Consider the following 18,381-nt stretch of genomic DNA (forward strand, 5'->3'; position numbering starts at 1 on the left):
GTAGCACCAATTGAAATGAGCATGCAGTTTTGTCCTTCATTATGCTAATGTGGTGTATTACATTCACTGGTTTTTATTTGTTGAACCATCCTTGCATTCTGGGTATGAATCCCAATTGGTCATGACGTATAACCCTTTTAATGTGCTGTTGAATTCACTTTTCCAATTTTTTTTTGAGGATTTTTGCAGCACTATTCATCAAGGGTATTCTTCTGTGGTTTTCTTTCCCTGTAGAATCCTTATCTTGCTTTGGTATTAAGGTAATGTTGGCCTCACAAAGTGAGTTTGGAGGTGTTTCCACCTCTTCCTGTTTTGGCAGAGCTTGAGGAGGATTGATATTAATTCTTCTTTAAATGATTGGTAGAATTCACCAGTGAAGGCTTCTGAGTTTGGACTTTTGTTTTTTGGGAAATTTTTTATTAAAATCTCCTGATTCAATTGCCTTAATAGTTATAAGTCTGTTCATATTTTCTATTTCTTAGTGATTTATTCCTGTGAGGTTTCGTGTTCCTAGGAATTTATACATTTCCTGTATGTTATCCAATTTGTTGGCATATAATTGTCGATAGTATTCTCTCATAATACTTTATATTTCTGTGTCATCAGTTGTAATGTTCCCTCTTTCATTTCTGATTTTAGTTATTCAAATTTTTTCTCTGTTTCTTACTTAATCTAGCTAAGGATTTGTCAATGTTGTCATCTTTTCAAAAAATAACTTTGTTTCATTCACTATTTTTCTATTCTTTGTTTTATTAATTTTTGCTCTATATTATTTCCTTTCTTCTGCTAGCTTTAGGTTCAATTTGTTCTTTTTCTAGGCTCTTGAAGTGTAAGGTTAGGTTGTTAATTTGAGATCTTTCTTCTCTTTTATGTGTACATTTATAGATATAATCTTCCCTCCTAACACTGCTTTCAATACACCCCATAAGTTTTCATATGTTTTGCTTCTGTTTGCATTTGCTTTGACATATTTTATAATTTCCTTTCTGACTTCCTTTTTGATCCATTTGCTGTTTAAGAGTATGCTGTCCAATTTCCACATATTTGTGGATTTTCCAGTTTTCCCTCTGCTATTGATTTCTAGTTTCATTCCACTGTAATTGGAGAAGATAGTTTATATAAATTTCAATCTCTCAAAATCTTTGATACTTATTTTGTGGCCTAATATGAGGTGTATCCTGGAAAATGTTCCAGGTGCACTTGAGAAGAATGAATATTCTGCTGTTATTACGTGGAATATTCTGCACATGTCTGTTAGGTTCAATTGGCTTATAGTGTTATTCAAGACCCTTACTTTCTTATTTATCTTTCGTCTCATTATTCTAGTCATTATTGAAAGTGAGATATTGAATTCTTCTATTATTATTGTGTTGTTTCTATTTCTCCCTTCAATTCTGTCAAAGTTTGCTCCATATACTTAGGAGCTCTGATGTTTGGTGTATAAATATTTATAATTATTATATCTTCTTGATAAATTGACTCTTTTATCCTTACATAAGGTCTTTCTATGTCTCTTATAACAGTTTTTGACTTAAAATCTATTTTGTGACATATCACTATAGCCACCTATGCTCTCATTTGTTTACCATTTCCATGGAATATTTTTTTCATCGTTTCACTTTTAGCCTATGTCTATCATTAGATCAAAAGTGAATTTCTTGTATATAGCATATAGTTGGATTCTGTTTTTTAAAATTCATTTAGCCATTTTATTTCTTTTGAAAGTGGAGTTTAATGCATTTACATTTAAAGAAATTTTAGGAAAAGAAGGACTTTTGCCATTTTATTAATTGTTTTTAGTATGTTTTGTATCTTTTTGTCCTTTCTTTTCTCTCTTACCAACTTCCTTTGTGTTTCATTGATTCTTTTTCTAGTGATATGCTTTAATTTCTTTCTCATTTCCTTTTGTGTATATTCTCTATGTAATTTTCTTTCTGGTTACATTGTAATTGCATGAAACATTGTGAAGTTATAAAATTTGATTCTAAATTGATAACAACTTAATTTACATTGTATACAAAAACTCTACTCCTATACAGCTCCATCCCTGCATTTGCGTTATTGTCACAAATTACATATTTATATATTGTCTACTAATTAACATTGATTTATGCTTTTGTTATTTAATTTCTATATGAGAATTAAAAGTGAGTTTATGGACAAAATAACGTTAATACAGGTCACTATATCTGTCCTTGTATTCATCTTTATTAGAAAACTTTATATTTTAATACTTTCATGTTATTTTATAGCACCCTTTCCTTTCATCTTGAAGAACTCTTGTTAGCATTTCTTCACAGCAGGTCTAGTGGTAATAAACTCCCTCAGCTTTTGTTTACCTGAAAAAGTCTTAATTTTGTCTTCATTTTGAAGGAGAGTTTTGTTACATACAGTATTCTTGGTTCACAGTTTTTTCTTTCAGCACTTTTAATATGTCATCCTACTCCCTTCTGGCTTGAAAGGTTTCTGCTGAGAAAACTGCTGATAATCTTATGGAAGCCTGGTTGTATGTGATGAGTTACTTTTCTCTTGCTACTTTCATGATTGTCTCTTTGTCTTTAACTTCTAGCATTTTCATTATAATGTGTCCGGGTGTTGGTCCCTAAGATTTATCCTCATTGAAGTCTTTGCACTTCTTGAATCTGTATGTCCATTTCTTTCTTCAGATTTGGGAAATTTTCAGCTATTATTTCTTAAAAAATCCTCTCTGATTCTTGCTCTCTCTCTTCTCCTTCTGAAATTCTTATAATGTGTATATGATCTGTTTGATAGTGTCGCAGAAGTCTCTTACACACCCTTAAATTTTCTTCATTCTTTTTTCTTCTTGCATCTCTAACACAATGATTTCAAAACATCTGTCTTCAAGTTCTCTGATTTTTTCTTCTGCCTTATAATGTCTGATTTTGAACCCCACTAATGAATTTTTCAGTTCAGTTATTGTATTTTTCATTTCCAGACTTTCTGGTTTTTTTATAGTTTCTATGTCTTTTTGATATGGTAATTTTGTTTATACATCATTTGCCTGATTTTGTTTAATTGCCTATCCATGCTCTCTTTTAATTCATTGAGCATTTTAATGAAAGCTAATTTTAAAATCTTTCTTGGGCATCTCATATATTTACATTGCTTTAGGGTTGGTTTCGGAAGTTCTGTTTTGTTCTTTGTGCCATGTTTCCCTGTTTCTTTGCATGCCTTGTGGTTATTATTTGAGACTTGGGTATTTGAAACAAGACTACCTCTACCAGTCTTTGTTGACTGGTTGCATACAGGGAAAGACTTTTACCAATCAGCCCAACTAGAGCTTCTTCTTGAACCCCTTAAACTTTTTCTGAAGATGTATCTTCTCTGGGCTTATGTGTGTGCCTTTAGTCATCTCAAATTCCCATAGACACTTGTCCTTGCTTCTTCTCAGTACTCCATATTCTCTAGCTCTCCCTGGAGTCTGTTTGCAGAATTTAAGCTCTAATGTGCCATGGTGATCACTGTTTTCAGCAGCTTCAAAACGGGTTTACCAGTCCCATCAGTATGCTGAGTCAAATGAGACCAATACCAGTTCCTCACGGAGCCCCCAGACTCACCAGAACGTTGCATGCATTGTCTACCCTTTTATTTCTGTCCTTAGGTTGGATCCTCTGTGTGGGAGGTTTCCTCTAATCCTTTCAGGGGGTTCTTTTCCCACCCTCTGGGCATTTCCTGACAGGCAGGAGCTGAACAGTACTCTGCTGAATACTGGAGGGGGAACCCATGCAGAGCTACAGAGCTCTCTCTTTGTGCAGTTCTTTCTTCTCCAGTACTCTTCTCTGCAAATTCTTGCTTTTTTGGTTTCCACAGACTCTTAGCTCTGTCTCCTCAAGTCCGAGGGTCTGCTAGGCTCTGCTTGGGTTTCCCTTCCCTGTTCTTTAGCCTGGAAACTCTCTCAAAGCACTTAGTATGGTTCAACTTCTTAGTTTCCTGTGTTTCTGGGGTTACTGCCATTCATTGCCTAATGTTTAATGTCTTGAAAATAACCTTTTAAATATATTTTATCCAGTTTTAAAGTTATTTCAGGCAAGAGAGTAAGTCTGGTACCTATTACTCCATCTTAGTTGGAAGCGGAAATTACCTCTATGCGTTTTTATATAACAGTCAAGCAACTATGGCTAATAAATTGTTATTCATATCGCCTTACTTATAGATATAATACTTTTGGAGACAGAGGAAATAAAAATGAGATTGAAACAAGTTAAAGTTGAAAAATTTTCTCTATAGGTATAGGAACTAGAATTTGAAACTCAGGAGAAAGGTAACTTGTTGAGGTCCTTAAAGGGGGCCATGGAATGAAGGTTATTTAAGAAAAATAAATAAATACACAAGAATAAACTTGTTTATAATATGTGCATGATCTTGATTTTTGTGAATTTTTTCTTATCAATACTTAACATTAAAAATATTCATTTTTACACTTGATAGTATGAGTAAGATAGTATGAAGGCATAAAGCAAAATATATTCTGGAAGAGTTATTAGAAACTTCCTTACATACAGGTATATAAGTAATTTAATAAACTAAATATGTCATTCTAAAACAACGCCAAGATAAAGGCAAACAACCAAAGCTATCCATATAAGTGCCAATAATTCTTCCACTTTGATTGAACTGATTGCTCAGGTAAGTTAACACCTAGTGTATTCAAGTGATTGTTCATTTAATTAGCCAATTGCTATACTACTTTAGGTCAGTCTATTCTCTATTTTGGTGTTTAAATAAACTGGACAACTTATTGGTAGAAACCAACATTAATATTTTGGCTTTAAGAGTGAGATACTTAGGGGGCCGGCCTGGTGGCATAGTGGTTAGGTTCATGTGCTCCGCTTTGGTGGCCCAGGGTTTGCAGGTTCAGATCCTGGGCACAGACCTACACACTGCACATCAAGAGATGCTGTGGTGGCATCCTACATACAAAGTGGGCACAACGCTCAATTCAATGAGTGATAGATAGATTTCACATCTATTAAATAGAAAGATAGCTTTCATATCTATTAAAATGAAGAGAAGCACAATCTTTTAAAAGTTTGATCTCAATATATATTAAATTTTCTTTAAGTGAAAATCATATTTGATATGTTTTAATGTTAAAGTCAAATTTACTTTATAAGCCTTTCCTATTATGTATAATTGCATCATAGCTTAGATCATAGAAACTGCATTAATTTGGATGACATTTTAGTCAAGATCTTTTAAACTTAGTGTAGTTTTCTTTCATCAATTATTACTGTTTTCAAAATATGCAGTCTCCTTCACTTTTAAAAGACAACATGTAACATAAATCAATGATTTAATTTCCATTTTCCAATTGTACATTTAAAATCAATTGTGGCATTTCTATGTGGACAGAGAAGATTTATTTTAATTGAAATAATTCTATATTTCTCTTCTTTCACTTTTCCAATTAAATCCCCTACCAGAAATGCAGCTTTTTCAGAGAAGAAATTAATAGACTATAACTACCTGTATTAAACTAAATGGCATCTGATAAATTTTTAAATTACAAAAACTTCCTTAAGAAGGTTAATAATTCTAGGTTCTTATTTTACAAGCAATATTTCAAGTTCAGTCAACAAAGATTTATCATAGAATACTTCTAACATTTCTCTAACTAGAAGAGAAAATAATTCTGATCAAGAGAACAAAACAGACATTAAGATTCTTTGAGTTTATCACAGTTTTACTACTGGTTTACTGATTATGGAATGAATTCACTTAGGTTGTGCTTACACTTTGAAATTAAGGATAATTAGGCATCTCTATTATTAGTCTTGTAGCCACAGGCCCTCTAGGACATTCAACTGACCCCATCTTATCAACACAGTAATTAAGAGTAATTTTTCAGGACCTGAGAAATGATTCCTTGTCCAGTTCAGGCTCGTTGAGACAATCAACCCATCAACTGGACCTGTGCAAATGCCCAGTAAGTGACCCTTTTGATGTCAAGGGGCTGAAAACTCCACCCTCAGGTCATACTAACACTACCATTTTATGAACACATCCTATGAAGAGTCATGAAGCTTGACTATGCTTGCACAGATCATCAATTATCTCACTTCTCCTTATCTCCACTCATCTATCTCCACACTTCAGATTGTGCCACCCTCCATCCCATAATTTTTGCCCCAAGTTCTGGATCAGGGAGACAGATTTGAGAGCATGGTCTCTCATCTCCTTGCAGGTCAACCCTGTAATAAAGCTTTTTTCTTTTCTCAAAAACTGATGCCTTAATAATTGGATCTTTATGTGCATTGTTCAGGAGAACCCCAATTTTGTATGGTAACAGTCCAGGCTAAAAATTGCTTTTACCTGAAAACATTCATATTGTTTTGATGCTATTTAGTGTGAGTATTCAAATGTCTCATGCTCAGTTTTATTATTTATTTTGCGTGTAATGACATATTTTAACTTTTCTATGTATCATTAAAAAAAAATCTTTAATGGATTTAACTCTTTGGGAGCAACTTGCCTCCTTCTTTATGAAGACAACAAGTAGCCAAGAAGCATCATCAGCCTTAAATCCTCTTTCTGCAAACTTGCTTGCATCATCCTCAGCTTTTACTCCTTTTTAAAACCTAATTCCTCACATATGTCCTTGATCTCATCCTCTTTTGCCTCTTTGCTCCATCAGACATTTCTTTTAACGTTATATTTTTAATCTTTCTCTTTATTGGTTCTTTCCTTTAAGCTTGTAAACATATTCATACTTTTTCCATTTTATAAAGCAACACTCTACCTTTAATCCTTATTGTCTCCCAGAAGTCAATCAATCTTCTTACTTCACTTCTTGACAGAATAGAATAAACACATTTATTGTTTACACATTTGCATATTTTTCAATGTCTTTCCAAGGGGCTCATAGATACATTCATCACTCTGCCCTTTCCTGGGAATAGTCACACAGCCTCTCTGAAATTGTCAGAATTTTATTTTGCTTTTGTAACAGCTTATTTCTGAAGTACTGTCAGCACAAATGTTATTTTTTTTCCTCAAGAGAATAAGAATATTGTTGTGTTTGAGTCTCAAAGGCTTCACTAATAGACTAGCAATGTGACAGGATTAAATTCAACATAATTAAAATTGAGAGTGGGCTATATACACTCACTAAGAAAAGAACCCTTCTTTCTGGCATGTTGAATACAAATATAAGCAATTTTCCCTGTTAAATTATAGACAATTTAATTCCCTTTTAATCTAAATTAAATGTGAACATAAGAGCCTTTTATAGTCAAAGGTTCATTGATGACATTAGTCAACACACTTTAAAATCAGTAGGATGTAATTTAAAATACCAATAATCTGCTGCTTTCTCTAATTGGAATTAATGTCTTATAGTGTATATTTTATTCGCATGATAAATTTTTGTCAAAAGTAAAACTGTGTTGATCAACTTTAATAGGGACCATGCTTAATACACAAATAGATAAAAATATGATTTACTTGAAAGGATGAGAAGCTTTAAATTAATTTGTGGCATAGAGCTGTAGTCAGCTTATGGACAGCAAAATGATCAAGATAAGCATGAAATAAGTTTTCAGTTTCATTGCTCATCCTTTTAAAATTCAAGTAAATGTGTGTAAATCTAATCAAACAAGACATGCTCATTCTTTATACAAAGCAATATCAGCCTGCAAAAAGCAGTCCAACACCCACTTCAATCATGCCAGTTAGTTTCAACCATTCCCCAAGGTTTTTTTCACTCCATAGTCTTAAATGTCAATGAAAGCATAGTGGTTATTGATGAATGCTGAGGAGATACACTGTACCAGATGTCTAGAATTATTCTGACGTTTAGTTTTACATTGAGAAGTGCAGTAAAATGGATGTTATACAGCCGTAATTGAAAGCGTTTGGTCTTTAAAATAAGGCACATTTTAGAAAAGAAAATTTAAAGTTATGGGATATCCACAGATATTTACATATACTATCACCTTTGGGGCCAATGCCTTATATGCAAAATAACTTGTAGGTTTAAAAAAATAAACAAAAACCTTTAATTCAGAAACGGCAACGGCTTTCCTTCCTTAGGGAAAAATTATTACATGTTGGCCGTGTTTATACATCTCTGCTACAGAATCCTAGAAGCATATCAAATAATTGTGCTACAATATTATTGCAATTCTCCCTACCATTCTGGACTCTCTGTTTCTTTTTTCAGGCTCTACTCAACCATTAAATGTTGAAATTCTTTAGGTTTCTCTTATCATTCTTCTCACTGTTATGCCCTTGCCCTATGCAAGTGGTTCTCAGATTCCTGGAACCACCAGAATCAGCATCACCCAAGAAGGTTGTTAGATATATGAATTCTCAGCTCTCGTACTAGACCTATTGATTCAGAAACTCTGGGGTGGCCCCAGAAATCTGTGTTTTAACAAGCCCTCCAGTTGATTCTGACATACAACTCATTCTGACTTGCCCTTGCTGTTCTCACCTGTGCCTATGGCTTCAAATACTATATCAATGCAGATGACTCACAAATTATATGTCTAGTCCAGTGTTATTCTCTGAACTCTAGATTCAGAGGCAGTGCCTATTCAAAACTCCATAGGATGTCTCAAAGGTACTCCAAACTCTGCATGTTCAAAGACCGAATTCACAATCTTGTCCCTGAAACCTGGTCCTCTTTCAGTATTCCTTATTTTATTAAAAATACAATGAAATTCATCATGTTATAAAGTCAGAAACCTAATAGCCATCCTTGACACTTCCCTCCCTCTCAATCTCTAGAGCCAAATTTGTTGATTTTATCTCCTAAAGATATTTTGAATAAATCCACTTGTTTTTATTTTCACGCCCACCATTCTAGCCCAAGCAAGCCTTTTTATCTGTCTCTTCACATACCCTTTGCTCCTTCTACCAACCTCTTCTCTACCTGATCCGGTTACTTCTTTCTTAAAATCTTCCAGTTGCTTACTTTGGCTCTTGAGATAGACTAAAATCCTTAACTTGATGGTTTACAAAGTCTTCTGGGTCTGACTGATGCCTGCCTTGGTAGCCTCAACTTGCATCGTGATAGTCCTTCCTCTATATTCCAGCACACTGGCCTTCTGTAGTTAGCATAGCTCTCCTCAACTATACTAAGCTCTATTAGGACTGAAAAGAAATCATTTTACCCTTTTTTTTCTGCTGAGGAAGATTTGCCCTGAGCTGACATCTGTTGCCAATGCTCCTCTTTTTTTTTTTTATTTGCTTGAGGAAGATTAGCCCTGAACTAAGATCCATGCCAATCTTCCTCTACTTTGCTTGTGGGTTGCCATCACAGCATGGCTGAGGAGTGCTGTATGTCCACACATGGGATCTGTATCCACGAACACAGACCGCTGAAGCGGAGCATACTGAACCCAGCCACCATGCCAAGGGGTTGGTCCCTCATTTTACTTTTTTAAACAAAAAATGCCATTGTATTTCTCAGGACATAGTACCTAACACATAATTGAGGCTCAATGAATATATATTGAATTAATGAATGGATAGAAATTACTTACTAATTCATCTCATCTGAACATTCAGCAGCAAAGTAGAAACTCTTGATTCTTGCATGGGAGGCTTGGAAAGCACTAGAGCAAAAAAGACAGAAAGCAGAGAATTCAGTTTTGTTTCCAGTAATAATTGAAACATTTAATATTATAGCCATAAAAGGGTCACAGCAACCGTATAGTACAATCTTCATTTTGTATATAAGTAAAGTCCAGAGAGGTTAAATGACTTGCTAAAGGTAATATGATAGTGACAGAGACTTAATCAGGACACCGATTTTTAGTCCAGTGCTCTGAGAATGTTGAATGTTTTCTCTTAGAAGATTAATAACTCTCTCATTTTTAAATGAAATGTCACAGTCAGTGTGAAAGGGGTGAAGTATGAGGCTTTAACAATAACTGAATTATTAATCAGATTCTACCTTTTTGCAGAACTATTAGGTTTCTCTTCTTTCAAAAGCCCATGTTTTTCTCTTGGCTTGTGAACATGTGAGTTAAATATGGCCTTTTTCGTTCTATTGGCTTATATCTTATCGAAAGCAAATGAAATACCTATGCCTATGAATTTGGGCTTCTGTTGCCCAATATTCTAATTAGAAGATATGAGAACATGTATGCATTATACATTTGCATAATATATTTGTTAACAAATCATTTTTCCTGTTTTGTGAATGGTCCAACTATTTTGCTCATTTTTCTGAAGAAGTCTTAGTGCTTGAAATTCATTTGTCTCAACACCTTAGATAATTAGGATACTAATCTTTTTTGTTTCTCTGGCAAATTTTCTATATATTTTTCCTTATTGTACCATCTTTTTGACCCATAAAAGGTGTAAATTTCATGTAGTCAAATCTTTTTTACTTTCACCTTTATGATTTCTTCTAACAAGCTTAGATAAATCTCATACAGATTTGAGAAGGAGTCACTTCTATTTTCTTCTAGATTTTGGTTAGCAGGACATTTAATTTATATCCTTTTATAGATAAAAATAATCAAAGTATTGCTCATCATTTCCTTTTGGTTCATATGTAAAATCATGGCTTATTTGAAACTCTTATAACATACATTCCCTTTAAGTCACTGAATATTAATGCTCATGGAAAATCATAAAGTTCTTTTACTTCTGAGAACACCTTCAATAAATACCAATGTTGTTTCTCCAAGACACAGCTTGTGTTAATTATTTTTAACTTACAGATCTATTAGGAATGCAGGAAGTTGTACTCAGTCTTATACAATAAGATGGGCCTTCTACTTTCTGTTTGTAAATTAGGTCCTTCTAACTTTCTTCATATTATTGAATAAATTATGGTTCTGAAATAATTAATAACATTGTAGTGAAATTAAAAAAAAATTGTAAACAAATATAAGTGCCAGGAGTAGCCTAGAAAAAATTATAATGCATCTTTTAGGTGCACTGTGAAAACCTTAAGATTTTAAATTTAAAAGTATAGTCACTTCTCCATTATTTATTGGTAGATAGTTCTTCCCATTTGTTTGCTGCATTCACCCTTCTTCAGTAAACATTACTGAGGTTTTCCAAACAACACTCATCAGTACTCTCCCAGAAGGGTGTAGAGTGGAGGAGAAAAGGGGGCAAACACTTTTTATTAACCCTTGTTATTTAATTCTTGCTGGATGCTTTCTAACATTTTTCTAGCACTCTATTACTTATGGTACAGTGACATTTTGCCTGTATCTCTCACCTCATAACTCCTAGTTATATTTTGATATGTCTGGATGATCTATTCAGAGTCCTTTGAGGACTGAGAACTATCTCATTCACCTTAACTTTGTTAATGCTAAGCACAATGGTTTTACACCTAGAAGGTAATTCATAAATGTTTTTAGATGATGAATAATCATGTTTTCAATGATCCTGGATAAATTTTGAAATGTTCTAGATTTTATTTCTATAAATGTGAATATTGCAACAGATTAAAATGTAGTTTTTTTGGAGGGGGAGATTGGCCCTGAGCTAACATTCATGTCCATCTTCCTCCACTTTATATGTGGGACGCCTGCCTCAGCATGGTTTGATAAGTGGTGTGTAGTTTTGCACCCAGGATCCAAACCGGTGAACCCTGGGCTGCTGAAGCAGAGTGTGCGAACCTAACTGCTATGACACTGGGCTGGCCCCAAAATGTATTTTTTTTAATATAGGGATTAAAAATTCATATACTATCCCTTCAATAGATTAATTCTTAATTTTCAGACTGTGGTAATTATCTATGCTTTATGATAATTAATCATAATTTTTTTTCCTTTCCTTCATATTACTAAAAGCAAGCAAGTATCTAAATCATTTACATATATTTCTCCACCAGAGGTATTTTGTATTCATCAAATATAATATTTTAACATATATGAATGCTGATATACATTAGATTTCATCTGCATAGCCCAAAAATATTTAATAATTTTTAAAAATTTTTGTCAAAAATCTGTTAGCAAGTAGACAAAAAGATCCTAGTTGTTTAACAATTGAATTCAACTTAAAAAATAAATTCTCTTCAATTAATTTGTGTTCAGGCATAGACATAGATAGCCAAGTTTCTATTATTTCACTACATGTTTAATGTCAAAATTTTAAATATTCATGTTAATTATCTATTTATGAATATATGGATTCACCAAGATATGTACATTTAGAGAGACAGAAAAACTTCTGAGAAATGGGATCCCAGTTACCCAAATATTTTGAGGGTGGCCCCCTACAGAGACCCTGGTTGATTTTATGTTTAAAATCTGTGATCCTTACTCATGTGCGTTTCTGACTAAATGGGCAAACTTAACCCAAGTTAATTTAGAACACCAATGGCCATTATGGGGAAATTTTGAACTCCACAAATTTACTTTTATTAAAACTGATTTAGACAACCATAGCTCTTTAATTTTCAAAACTGAATGGATCATCTATTTCAATTGGCAGTTTTAGGCTCCCAAACATTATCAGGAGTCTAAAATGGCCTCTTTCCAAAATAAAATTTTAAGATTAACTGAGACAAACAAATGGTTAAAGAAAGACAAAATGGCTCCTGAAGATTCATGTTCCTCTTCCTTGGCTTCTTTGTCTCAGGCTCCACCTCCACCACCATCATGTTCCTCTTCCCCAACTCCTTGTGCTCAGGCTCAGCCTCTGGTGCCATCTTACTCTTTCCCTCTATACCATTTACACCTCCTCTATACCCTCAGTTCCCCCATACTAACTGTCTCTTTGAACTTCCTCTTTTCCCTGAAACTCTCTCCACTCCTTCTTCTTCTGAACCTATCAGAACCTGTCCCTTTAAAATTAAGCCTTCTGAGGATCCAAAGGCTAAACCCTTAATTTCTTATATTCTCTGAACTGTGGCTGAACCGTAAGCCATAGTCAAAGATTTTCCCAAAGTAACCAAAGATCTGCACAGATTTGCTGAGGAATTTAATATAATCACTCAATCTTACCAACCTGGTTTGTCTGACTAATATATCAGCTAGTTCATATGCTTGACAGTGAAGGCCAGGCCCAGCATTGGATGAAAACCACTAATTTGGAAAATCTGGAAAAGTCTCTGGGATTTCAACTGGGGGTCCAATCCACTGAACTGTTATATGATCAGGATCAGGTGATCGCTAGGCAACTTCATCAAGCAATTCCTAGGGCTTTCCCAAAGCCTGTTGATTGAAACAAAATTCAGGCTTGCTCTCAAAAATCTGATGAACCTGTTCATGACTATTACGATCAGCTTCAAATTGTTTTTAAAGAAAATCCTGGTCTTCCTTCAGATGCTGGTTCCACCCTGGTAGCTTTTAACTCTATGTTTATTAATGGGCTGAACCGGAACCTATCCCTTCTAGTAAAAAGGACCAGGATGGGATGGGAAACTATGTCCACTTCAGATTTAGTTAATCTGGCATACCATCTTCCTTGCACTTTGGATGAGTCACCTGAAAGACCGCCAACATTCTTAATCTTCAACTCCTACAAATGAAGGCCCCTAAGTGAAAACAAAATTCTCTTAGTTTCTGCTATTATTGCAAAAAGCATGACATTGAAAAAGAAATCGTTACAAATTTAAGTGCTTCAGGCACCTTCAGTTCTTTAGCCAGTCTTTTCAATGCCCTCCAAATTCCCACGATGGAACTCCAAGGAACTACAGGAGCTCTTCCAATCTTCCCTCTTAATAGATTTGGAGAAACATTTCTCCAGATTGGAGATGAAATTTTTTTCTGTCCTAATTGACACTGAAGCCACACTTTCAGTGCTCAGCCCCACTATTATAAAGCAGCCCCTGCCTTGGAATACTAAAACAGCTCAAATAGTGGGGATTTCTAACAAATCTCAACAGGTTTCTCTCTCTGAACCTATTGCCTTTTTGTTTAGGCCCTTTGAGAAACACACACTCTTTTATCCTTGGTTCCTCCACCCCAATTCATTTATTAGGCTGAACTTTCTTGGAAAAGTATCATGCTGGAATTTTTTTCTTTCAAAAAGGGGAAATAATTCTAGAATTTGACAATAGTCATTGAAACAGCCAACCAAGTGAATTAAATGACACTTTGACATTTTTTTATTTGCTCTATCTATGATGGTACTAGAACTTATTCTGGAAACACCGATCATTTGTCCCTGTTGAATCAGCTACCTTCCTCCTTGTGGGCAACATCTCCAACTGGTAGTGATAAAATTCACAGCACACCTCCCTTCAAGATTCAAACAGATCCCTCAAAATCTCTCCCTAGAATTAATAACTACCTTATCAGTAAGCCCTTCAAGGTATGAAGCCCATAATATAAGATTACAAGGCTCAAGGCCTCATTATCCCTTGTACTAGTTCCTGTAATACTCTTATTTTAACTGTGAGACAACCTAAGGGCCCAGGGTAGAGGTTTGTCCAGAATCTCTGAACAATAAACAACATTGTTATCCTTTGACATCCTATTGTTCCTAACCCTCATATGCTACTAACACATCCATTCCCACTGGAAATAAATTCTTTATGGTAATTGACTTATGCAGTGCATTCTTTAGTATTCCAGTCGAGGAAGCTAGCCAATATCTTTTTGCCTTCACTCGAGAAGGGAAACAATTCACCTGGGCAGTAATGCCTCAGTGTTTTACTGAGAGTCCTTCTTATTTCTCACAAATCCTGAAGGCTGATCTGGATGATATAAAGTCCCCTAGGAGTTATAGTTTATTTCAACATGTGGATGATTTGCTTCTTTGCCCTCCCGCACAAGTCTCCTCCAGAAGGTGTCCTTTCAGTCTCTCTGAAAAGGCACCTGTTAAGTACTGCTGACTAACCCTTGTGCTACAAAACTCCAGGGAATAGACTCTTGGGTTCATGTGACACATCTAAAGAAAGCACCAAACCCTGACTGGACCTGCACATCATCTGGTGAACTAAAAGCAAAGATTTCCCAGAATTGAAGCAGACAACATCTGATGAGACAGCTTTCTCAAGATGTCTGGACCAGGCCTGTTGGAAGTTTGTCTGCCAAACTTTTTATGATAATGTAACGCTTCAGATGCTCTCCAATTCTTATGATCTTAATAACATATGGACTTTAGCAAAAAAAAATAAATGCCTGTGAATTCTCTCTCCCATCCATCCTTGTTACTCAAATGTGACCTCAGTAGATTTCCAATCTGTGCACTTTCCCTTCAACACGGGGCACAACACCCAGGAGAGGTCTTTCTTGGCATTGAGGCACAAAAGGTCAATGAAACTGGAAAAACCTGACTCTTGATCAGTGATGCTTTCAGAGAAAGATCTCAGTCAAAACAGAGAAATGTGAAAATTAATAAATAGAACCTCCTTAAAATGGAGTCATGAGGCCATAAGGGGGAGCTCTCACAACCCTACAACAATGGCAGAGCCCAACAGGAACAAGAAAGTTTTCCTCTTCTTGCCCAGCAAGAGCTCAGTCAATTAAAAACCACTACATCTCGAACTCTCAATTCTTCCAATGGACTCTTCATTTACAACAGCCCTCCCAACTTCCTCTTCTATAAAAAAATTTCTTCTCCTCTGTTGCTAGGAACTTGCACAAGGCTCGTCATGGTTGCAGACTCCAAATTGCAATTCTTTGATGATCCTGAATAAACCAATTTTTGCTGGAGAAATAACTGGATATTTATTTAAGGTCAACAGAAGTATACAGGCATATCTTGTTTTATTGTGCTTCACTTTATTGCACTTCACAGATACCGCATTTTTTTACAAATTGAAGGTTTGTGGCAACCTTGTGTCAAGCAAGTCTATCAGTGCTATTTTTCCAACAGCATTTACTCACTTCATGTCTTTATGTCACATTTTGGTAAGGTATGTACATTTGTTTTGTAGACATAAGGCTACTGCATATTTAATAGTCTTTGGTATAGTAGAAACATAACTTATTTTGATGAGGAAGATTCACCCTGAGGTAACATCCATTACGAATCTTCATCTTTTTTTGCTTGAAGAAGATTAGCCCTGAGCTAATATCTGTGCCAATCTTCCTCTATTTTGTATATGGGATACTTCCGCAGCATGGGTGATGAGTAGAGTAGGTCCAGGCCTGGAATCCAAACCTGCAAACCCAGGCCACTGAAGCAGAATACATGGAACTTTAGCCACTTGGCCATGGCGCCAGTCCCTAAACATAACTTTTATATGCACTGGGAAACCAAACAAGTTGTGTTACTTGTTTTATTGCAATATTCTCTTTATTGTGGTGCTCTAGAACCAAACACACAATATTTCTGAGGTATGCCTGTGTATATATATTTTAAAGTTCCCTGTAGCATGATGTAGAGTTAAGAGCTTAAGGCTGGTCCGAGTGCAGTGGTGTTTACAATTAATCGATCACAGACAGTTACAGATTTGGGGCCGGCCCGGTGGTGCAGTGGTTAAGTTTGCACGTTCCGCTTCTCGGAGGCCCAGGGTTCGCCGGTTTGGATCCAGGGTGCGGACATGGCACCGCTTGGCAAAAGCCATGCTGTGGTAGGCATCCCACGTATAAAGTAGAGGAAGATGGGCACGGATGTTGGCTCAGGGCCAGTCTTCCTCAGCAAAAAGAGGAGGATTGGCAGTAGTTAGCTCAGGGCTAATCTTTCTCAAAAGGAAAAAAAAAAAGAGCTCGAGCTTTGGAATCAATCACACTTGGGCTCAAATCTAGACTTTGAGAGTTACTAGCTAAATGACTGTGGGCAAGTTAATCTCTCAGTCTTCTAATCTATAAAATTAGGATAATGACCCACAGGGCCATTGTATTAAATGAAATAGTGTATGGGAAGTGCTTATGTAGGTATATATAGGTATATATAGTGCCTGGAACAAAGTATATGCTAAAAAGGTGGTAGATTGACAACAATTAGGGAATTTTAGGGGACAAAATTCTTCAACTGCTTTTTAAGGACAACAACATTCTATAAAAGATTTCAATTTTCATAACGATCTTAGCATATATCACTGTAAGAATTACTATTTTGACTTAAAACATCATTTGCAGTTTTGATTCTAGCACAAAAGGATGGATAATGAAGTCTTTACAATACTGCTTTAAATGAAGAGAAATGTGCAGTGAAATTTGTAACTTTCTCTTATCTAAGCAATGCAAGTCTGTCATTCCTTAATTCTAATAATTTTTGAGTGTGTGTATATACATATCAGTTTATAATTCTTTGAATTTTTCATTTCAAGAATAACTGACATGCATCCAAATTAGGATATGAGCTTTCCAGTAAAGAAACAAAATGCATTGAGAAAATATTGATCACTTTTTTCCTCCTAAATATGTAATTTTCCTAAATATGTTGGGCTTCACATTGCTTATGGGTCATAGTTTAAATTTCCTTTTACTACTGCCTTTTTAATTTTTGCAGCTCTCTCATCAGTCCAATGATAGGGATTTTATACACATACCCACTTTCCTGATATGAATCTTCCGGGCTGACGCATTTATTTAGATGAGTGGCTGTTTCTTCAATTTTAGATTCAGTTACAGCTTGTGGTTCATATGGTGTATCTGTAGGACTACATGACTTCCCTGCTTTTATTAAAAGATGAGAAGACCTACAAGTAACTTCTCTCTGTGAGCTTGCTTAAATGGTTCACTGCAGAGCTTCTGCTAATATAATTCCACTTGTAAATTATTTTTTTTAAGATTTTATTTTATTTTATTTTTTCTCCCCAAAGCCCCCAGTACATACTTGTATATTCTTTGTTCTGGGTCCTTCTAGTTGTGGTATGTGGGACGCTGCCTCAGCGTGGTTTTGATGAGCAGTGCCATGTCCGCGCCCAGGATTCGAACCAACGAAACACTGGGTCACCTGCAGCGGAGCGTGCGAACTTAACCACTCGGCCACGGGGCCAGCCCCCTTGTAAATTTTTTTTTGATCTATTACAGAGCCAGTACCAGACATTCATTAGAAGAGGCCAAGCTTCAGGTTCTCATTCAGTCCTCTCAATAGCGTAAAGGTAAATGTCCAAGTAATCTCTTTGAAGCCTTAACCTACAACCCAGCCTATAGCATAAATTGCAATGCCTTGGCCAACACTAGAGCTCCCTCACATATATAGTGAAACAAAATGTTAACACCTTGGTTTAGTTCCATTCCCTGTGTCTACTTGCATTTCCCCTCAATATAACTTCCTGATTCTGAGGCATCTCTCACTCCTCATTTTCCCCTAAAAGAGGGAAAACAGAGGCAAGCCAGGTGGCACAGGGGTTAAATTTGCACATTCCGCTTTGGCAGCCCAGGATACGGCGGTTCAGATCCTGGGTGCAGACCTACACACTGCTCATCAAGCTATGCTGTGGCAGGCATCCCACATATAAAGTAGAGGAAGATGGGCACAGATGTTAGCTAAGGGCCAGTCCTCCTCAGCAAAAAGAGGAATACTGGCAGATGTTACCTC

The 18,381-nt window shown here is 35.6% G+C and overlaps 1 protein-coding gene across 1 annotated transcript in view; it reads right to left on the reverse strand.

Moving 5' to 3' along the window:
- The window catches only part of LOC124245351 (connector enhancer of kinase suppressor of ras 2-like), a 77,001-nt gene that overhangs the window by 46,260 nt on the left and 12,360 nt on the right, over positions 1-18,381 (reverse strand). The window contains exon 2 of the mRNA XM_046672679.1: positions 9,510-9,581. Coding sequence (XP_046528635.1) covers positions 9,510-9,517 — 8 coding nt within the window. The 5' untranslated portion in view covers positions 9,518-9,581. The remainder of the gene's footprint in view (positions 1-9,509; positions 9,582-18,381) is intronic.

The sequence above is a fragment of the Equus quagga genome, chromosome 10 (assembly GCF_021613505.1).
Source record: "Equus quagga isolate Etosha38 chromosome 10, UCLA_HA_Equagga_1.0, whole genome shotgun sequence".
Lineage (NCBI taxonomy): Eukaryota > Metazoa > Chordata > Mammalia > Perissodactyla > Equidae > Equus > Equus quagga.